Source organism: Juglans regia, chromosome 10 (assembly GCF_001411555.2).
Source record: "Juglans regia cultivar Chandler chromosome 10, Walnut 2.0, whole genome shotgun sequence".
Taxonomy (NCBI): Eukaryota; Viridiplantae; Streptophyta; class Magnoliopsida; order Fagales; family Juglandaceae; genus Juglans; species Juglans regia.
In genome coordinates this window covers 27,227,858-27,235,607 of record NC_049910.1, presented here as the reverse complement: position 1 = coordinate 27,235,607, position 7,750 = coordinate 27,227,858, and the positions used below count along the sequence as shown (strand labels likewise).

Here is a 7,750-nt window from a genome sequence, read left to right as displayed (position 1 = left end):
TTGGGTATCTCGCAATATTAGTACATCTGTTGGATATTATTTGTTTATTGTTGATTTCAATGGATTTAGACAGTTTATGGGACTTATGTCAATTTTTTTATTTTATTCTAGTTTGTTATTTGAGACATGAAGAAAAATTGATATTTTTTTTGAGTTGTGATATTGAGGATTTGATATGTGAGTATGTATGGTTTATTAATTGAAGTGTTTACGTTGTTTTGAAGATTTGGAAGGATATATTCTTGGTTTTGGAAATATATTGGTATTGTTGGAGTTGATATTCAGATTATATGAGTTAACTCTCCAGATCCTTGGGGTCGGGGTGTTACATTGACACACCCAAACCCGCCATATACTGTGTTTTATTTAAAAAACCGTCCATCTACCCTCTTGATGTAGAGGCCAGGTGGCTCGGGTGCCCGTGCAACACTCTACAACTTAAAGATTATTCTGATGAATGAAGGAGAAATGATATTTGTAGGTGAAAATGTGCAAGTGATGCATAATTATTTTTAAAAAAATGAGTAAATACGAAACTTACATGAAAATTTTTTAATTTTTTAATAATATATTCTATTATTTTTCAAAATGATTATGCGACTTTTGCGCACTTTATAATTATATTTAGCATTACTCCTCGAGCAATTCATTAGAAAAAAAAAACAAAATCCAAAATTTAGTGATTAAAAACACGAATTAAAAGTTAACCAAACCCTCACCTTCCCTGTCAAAAAACAAAATCTGTACAGTAAGCAAACCGCACGTGCTAAAATAATATTGCAGTGTGGCCCACTTCAACATTTAGCAAAGAAAAAGCGAAGGGTGACCCCCATAAAGCAGTTGGGGGAGTTTCGAGCTTTCGATTCACATACTTCCATCGTTCCATGCACACTTGCCGCTCGCTTTCCCACTTCTCAGTCTCAAAAGAATAAAAAAAGAAAGAGTACCCATTACCAAGGCAGAAACAAAATCTGTTTTCCCTCTCCGCAGATATGAAGAATTAAACCGAGGAGATACAAAGACAAAAGGCCATTCTTTTGAGTACCAGAGAGGGAGGGATAGGAACTTAAGAGTTTTCAAGTGGAACATGTTGAGACCTGACATTTGCAAGTTATTGATATTGTTTTCTCTGTTTTGTTCTGCTGCAGCTTCTGTGACGTATGATCACAGAGCTATTATGATTAATGGGCAGAGAAGGATTCTGATATCTGGGTCCATTCACTATCCAAGAAGCACTCCTGAGGTAGTAATTTACAATACCAATATGGTTCAAGGGTTTCTTTTGTCATCTGTTTCTGCCTTTTTCATGTTTTTGACTGATGGGTGTCTGCTTTACAAGTTTTTGTCGATTCTGAGCTCAAATCTTCAATCTGTTTTTTTTTTTTTTTTTTGTGTGTGGGGGTTTTTGCTTGTTGCAGATGTGGCCTGATCTTATACAGAAGGCCAAAGAAGGCAATTTGGATGTTATACAGACGTATGTGTTTTGGAATGGACACGAGCCTTCTCCAGGACAAGTAATGGAAATGCATTTTATTTTATTCTATTCTTTTTATATAAATATTGTGTTTTTTTATCCTGATTGAGAATATGCTCATTGCTTTTTATTTTTCTATCACTTTTCAGTATTATTTTGAGGATAGGTATGACTTAGTTAAGTTCATCAAGCTGGTAGAACAAGCAGGCCTATATATTCATCTCCGGGTTGGCCCTTATGTTTGTGCTGAATGGAACTTTGGGTACTAATGTTGATAATTATGAACAAAAATTACTAAAAACCCAAAAAGTTTATTTTTTTTGTTCCCTTTTAACAACTTGTATTGATATGCTCTGTCTTTTTCTGCTTCTGATTTAGGGGATTTCCTGTTTGGCTGAAATATGTTCCGGGAATTGCTTTCAGAACAGATAATGGGCCATTCAAGGTGTCTAGAGTCTAGACACTTGGGTTTTTACAGTATATAATTATTCTCTGTTATGTTTCGTAATACATGTTTTAAAATTATTAATTGTTTTCTAATTGAACACAATGAAGGCGGCAATGCAACAATTTACAGAAAAGATTGTGAGTATGATGAAGGCTGAGAAGTTATTTGAAACTCAGGGTGGTCCTATCATCCTGTCTCAGGTAAGAATATCAGCCAGCTCATTTATCAAACATCTTATCTCTTATTACAATTTTGTTAAATTCTCACATAAAATATAATAAATAATTTAATTTTTTTAAATATCAATTCAACTTTTTTAAATTTTAAAACAATAATAATATTAAAAAATAATATTTTAACAATATATATATATATATTTTTTTAATTTTCATATTTTATCTAAAACAATCTCGTAGATAATTCAAACCAGCCCTTAGTCCTTGTCATGTTTTAAGAAGTGGGTTTGATAAATTTTATAAAAAGTAGTCTTTAACTTTTATTTGATTGAATTTCGGCAGATTGAGAATGAATTTGGACCAGTAGAATGGGAAATCGGTGCCCCTGGTAAAGATTATACCAACTGGGCAGCACAAATGGCAGTACGTCTTAACACTGGTGTCCCGTGGGTTATGTGCAAGCAAGAGGATGCCCCTGACCCCGTTGTAAGTTATTCTGCCTGTTTTATGAACGCTTTCTTTTCAGCTATATGTTTTTCCTCTAGCTATCAGCATTCTAGGTGTCTTATTTAAAAAATCCTCTCAAATTTTTATCTGATTTTAAAATCTTAGTGGGAGAGGATAAAAACATAACGTCAGTCTTATAACATTTACGCTTGTGTAGATTTTCGGGCATCATTAAGTTTCAATAAATGTTATAGGGCCTATGGTCACGGGTTTGTATTTGGGGGAGTAGTTATGACTCAAATCAGACATTCTACTGGAGAGGAGCTCTTATGGTCACGTCTAGAGAGGATTGCTACGCTTGTGGCCCTGCCTCCCCTTATTGTTGAGATAAAAAAATTGTTATAGGGCCTAGCTCATGTATCTATTTCTATCTCACTTGAGGCCTTCAAGTTCGGACAAGAATTTGAAAAAAATTTGATCCTCTTTTATTTAGTGTCTTAATTGAGATTCTTTTTGGCTGTGCCGACCACTTCCTGTATAATAATACCTTGGGTCCTATCCATCTTTGTGTTTTTGTCTTTTTTTCCATTATTTAGGATTTGGGTTTTGGATTTTTTTCTTGACTTAATCAAAATTGCTTCATGTTTTACACTGAAGAATCTGCTATAAAGATTTGTTCTTCTGAGGAGCCACGTATTTGGGTTTTTTTTTTTCAGTAATTGGACTTTCTATTATCAACTAATTAAGATATGGTTTTTTCTCAACAAATTTCTCTGTTTTTATCACGGGACAGATTGATACCTGCAATGGTTTCTACTGTGAAAACTTCAAGCCAAACAAGAAGTATAAGCCCAAAATGTGGACAGAAAACTGGACTGGTTGGTAAGCAACATACTTAGGGAAAAACTGTTTTCGTGTCTAGCTTCTGTAAACATCCGAAAAACTACAATTATATTAGATTTTTTTCTGGAAACCGATTTTCCTCTTACGTCTGTTGTGTCGCAGGTACACCGAGTTCGGTGGTCCAGTTCCCCATAGGCCAGCAGAAGACTTGGCATTTTCAGTAGCAAGGTTCATTCAGAACGGCGGTTCTTTTGTTAATTATTATATGGTGCCTAACCTTCATTTTGTTTTTCATGTTAATCTAATTTACTTGGTGCATGATCTCCTTAATTAAATGTACCTCTTTTTGTTCCTTGTTAACCTTTTTCAAAGTACCATGGGGGAACTAACTTTGGCCGGACAGCTGGTGGTCCCTTTATTGCAACCAGCTACGATTATGATGCTCCAATTGATGAATTTGGTAAGGCATTTAGATTAGCTTATTTGAGTTGGTTGTGCTACATTTGTTTGCCTGCCTCATTTATTTTTCTCAGGGCAAAATCTTCTGTCTTGACTCTTATCGAATGCAAATTGTCTGGTATTTCCCCTAGGTACTTGTTATATCAGATTATCTCACCAAGTTATTTTATTGCAGGGCTTCCAAGGGAACCAAAATGGGGACATTTGAGAGATCTGCATAAAGCCATAAAGTTATGTGAATCTGCTTTAGTTTCTGGAGATCCAACCGTGACCGCACTAGGAAGTAATCAAGAGGTAAGGTTTTTCAGCTAGTCCAATTAAACCATGTATTAACTGTGCTGTTTTCAATATTTTCTCAACTCCAGTGTTATATTTAGGCTCATGTATTCAAGTCAAAGTCTGGTGCCTGTACTGCATTTCTTGCCAATTATGACACAAAATCCTCTGCAAAGGTGTCCTTCGGAAGTGGACTATATGACCTGCCACCTTGGTCCATTAGCATTCTTCCCGACTGCAAAACTGTAGTTTTCAACACTGCAAAGGTATGAGAACACTCTTGGCTATGTAAATAAATTTCAATTCCATCTCAGTAAAAGTGTGTTGTACATCTAAATGGTTTGACATGTAACTTTCTTCTCAAAATTATCAAGTTCTCATTTACCTTCTGGGAATTACATTCTACTAAAGAAGCTGTAATTGAAATTTCACAAGGATGAATTTTTCCTATCTGAGTATGAACTAAAACTTCTTTGCAGCTTGGTGCTCAAAGCTTTCAGATGAAGATGATGCCCGTAAATAGCACATTTTTATGGGAGTCATACAATGAAGAAACTGTCTCTGCTAATGATGACGGTTCAACTGCAATGAGCGGACTCTGGGAACAAATAAATGTCACAAGAGATGCTACAGATTATTTGTGGTACATTACAGAGTAAGTACTTCATAACCAATCACTCTCTTGTCCTCTTTGAATGTAAGTTGCAGCAAAAGAAACCTTCGCAATCTTGTTGGAACCATTATATTCTTACCCGAAATATATTTACATATTTTCTTGCTCAGTGTCAAGATAGATTCAGATGAAGGATTTCTAAAGAATGGACAATCTCCCATTCTCACAATATTTTCAGCAGGCCATGCTTTGCATGTTTTCATCAATGATCAACTATCAGGTAATTATGGTTCTTGCTGGATTAACTTTGATTTGATCAATTGACCAGCTTCTTATTGTCAATGCAGGAAATGTTTATGGGGGTCTGGAGAATCCTAAATTAAGTTTTAGCGACTCTGTGAAGCTGAGGGTTGGCATTAACCAGATTTCTTTACTAAGTGTTGCTGTGGGGCTTCCGGTAAGTTTTCTCATGTGGATTCATACTATCAATTGCAGAAAGATATGGTACATATGATCTCTGCATTGTTGTTTTGGTATTTATCAGAATGTTGGCCTGCATTTTGAGAAATGGAATGCTGGGGTTTTAGGCCCAGTCATGTTGAAGGGTCTCAATGAGGGCACAAGAGATTTGTCGAAGCAGAACTGGTCTTACAAGGTTCATTCTCTATATGATTTCTGTTCCTCTCTTTCCCTGCCAACATAATGAAAAATCTGTGTTGGTAGGTTACTTTCAAGCAAATATTTAAGTAGTAATTTAGTTAAAGAGCCTTAAATCTTGACAAGCACCTTCGGTAGTTTTCAGAAATAATACAGCACACCATGCTGAAAGAGCATGATTCATAGAGGAAACTAAGCTTGTCTTTATCCATTAAGGATCTCCCAAGTTTAAACAGAAAACTAGGACATTTTAGTCCTAGACAAAGGATTTTATGTGGGTTTTCTATTTTATGATGAGAACTTTGCAATTATGATACGATTCACCAAACTTTAAATGACTTATTTTACATGTTCCTGAGCAGATTGGTCTAAAGGGTGAAGCCTTAAGCCTGCACACTGTTAGTGGGAGTTCCTCCGTTGAATGGGTGGAAGGATCATTACTGGCTAGGCAACAACCCTTGACATGGTACAAGGTGAGAACAATTTCAGAACTCAATTAACACCAGAAGGATATTAAGCTAAGGATCATTACGCTTAGCTATTTTTTTTTTTTTTAAATTACGCCTGGGGGATTCATTAATGAAATTTGAAAATGATAGTGTTGTGATATCTCCAGACTTCTTTCAGAACACCAGAAGGAAATGATCCATTAGCTTTGGATATGAATAGCATGGGAAAAGGTCAAATATGGATAAATGGCCAGAGCATTGGACGCCATTGGCCTGGATATAAAGCACAAGGTGATTGTGCAGATTGTAGTTATGCTGGAACTTATGAGGATAAGAAATGCCGGACTAATTGCGGGGAGGCCTCTCAAAGATGGTGAAAAAAGTTATACATAATTAGTTTTGTTATGTTCTTACACTAAATAGTTTTTGACAAGGCTGCTATTTTCAGGTACCATGTTCCACGCTCATGGCTGAATCCAAGCAGGAATCTACTGGTTGTGTTTGAAGAATGGGGCGGTGAGCCAAGTGGGATTGCTTTAGTAAAACGAACGATGGCAAGTGTATGTGCTGATATCTCTGAAGGGCAGCCGACAATGAAGAACTGGGGCATGCTAACCTCCGGTGAACTCAATAGACCCAAAGCTCATTTATGGTGCCCACCTGGGCAGAAAATCTTTCAAATAAAGTTTGCCAGCTATGGACAACCTCAAGGAACATGCGGAAACTTTAAGAAAGGAAGCTGTCACTCGGACAAGTCCTATGATGTGCCTCAAAGGGTATCTGAGCAATATTGACTATTATTATTTCTTTTTCCTTTCCAATATAAATGGAGATTTCCATGACTTTTCCTGATCAACTGTCTATGACAAGCCTTTTGGACATTGCCACTCATTGTGTCATTGTTCAGCCTCATGTTCTTTGTTAAATTGTTCCCTTACCCGATTCTAGATCCTTGATGTCCCCAAACAGATTCTGTATTGTTAGCAAACATCTGTCATTATACTTCTTTTCCAACCAACGTGGATTGTCTCCTGCAGAATTGCATTGGAAAGCAATCTTGTTCGTTAAGTGTAGCTCCCGAAGTTTTTGGAGGAGATCCATGTCCAGGTAACATGAAGAAGCTTTCAGTTGAGGCCACCTGTGGCTAAATATAGCAGCTTCCATAATACACGGAATACAAGATGAGCAAGGAGTATATCTGCAGTACATAAACATCTACACATCCAGGATTACCAAAGGCAATTAATTCGGCTTTGCAGAAGGGCAGCAGTGTGGAGCCATGCCACACTTCAACTGGCTAAAGCCAAATGTAGAGAATGAAGATTATCATTCTAAACAGTAAACATGCATCAAATATGCTTTATATGTATAGGCAAACTGTCATTTGTCAAAGAGCTTTATGCATTATACAGAGGTTTTACTGCAACTTGAGCACCTTTGAACACTAAAGACAGGCAAATTTTCACTTGCTTGTTGATTGCGATGTAACATTCTGGGTGAAAGCAGTTGCCTCCCGGAAAAAATCAATTGAAAGTCAAGGGCTGGTTTGGTTGCAGAAAATTAAACTATTGCATCTCATTTTATTTCATATAATCATTACATTTTTTTCAAATTTTAACACAATATAATAAAAAATTTAATTTTTTTTTTAATTTCAAAATAAAAATAATTTTAAAAAATTATACAATATTTTTTTTAATTTTTAATAAAATATCTTATCTCATCTAACTGTGAAACGTCATATTCTATTAATTCATTCATGGAAATTATTGATGTGACACTTATTTGTCTATGTTATGACCAATTACGGATGGACGTGTTACATATTGTTAATATATAAAATAAATAATAAAATTTACATCTTTTCATCAGTTTAAACTTTTAGATAAGTGGTGATTTCACATGATA

At 35.7% G+C, this 7,750-nt stretch overlaps 1 protein-coding gene across 2 annotated transcripts; it reads left to right on the top strand.

The window, feature by feature from the left end:
* The first annotated feature begins 956 nt into the window (after positions 1-956).
* On the top strand, positions 957-7,396 carry LOC108990817 (beta-galactosidase-like). 2 transcript variants are annotated; one of them, XM_018964913.2, is made up of 19 exons: positions 957-1,243; positions 1,419-1,514; positions 1,624-1,736; positions 1,853-1,919; positions 2,030-2,122; positions 2,441-2,584; positions 3,339-3,427; positions 3,551-3,656; positions 3,761-3,848; positions 4,023-4,141; positions 4,225-4,389; positions 4,603-4,778; positions 4,907-5,016; positions 5,084-5,193; positions 5,281-5,391; positions 5,756-5,866; positions 6,010-6,215; positions 6,291-6,618; positions 6,880-7,396. In XM_018964913.2, the coding sequence occupies exons 1-19, from the start codon at positions 1,088-1,090 to the stop codon at positions 6,988-6,990; spliced, it is 2,499 nt and encodes an 832-aa protein (XP_018820458.1). In that variant the 5' UTR covers positions 957-1,087; the 3' UTR covers positions 6,991-7,396. The 2 variants fall into 2 exon arrangements, with proteins under 2 accessions (XP_018820458.1, XP_018820459.1); XM_018964914.2 differs by lacking the exons at positions 6,291-6,618; positions 6,880-7,396 and having other exon boundaries at positions 1,013-1,243; positions 6,021-6,124.
* Positions 7,397-7,750: the final 354 nt, after the last annotated feature.

Coding starts and splice junctions, on each gene's coding strand:
- LOC108990817 (XM_018964913.2), top strand. CDS start 1,088: ATGTTGAGACCTGACATTTGCAAGTTATTGATATTGTTTTCTCTGTTT. Junction 2,585..3,338: donor AGGATGCCCCTGACCCCGTT/GTAAGTTATTCT, acceptor ATCACGGGACAG/ATTGATACCTGCAATGGTTT. Junction 4,390..4,602: donor TAGTTTTCAACACTGCAAAG/GTATGAGAACAC, acceptor ACTTCTTTGCAG/CTTGGTGCTCAAAGCTTTCA.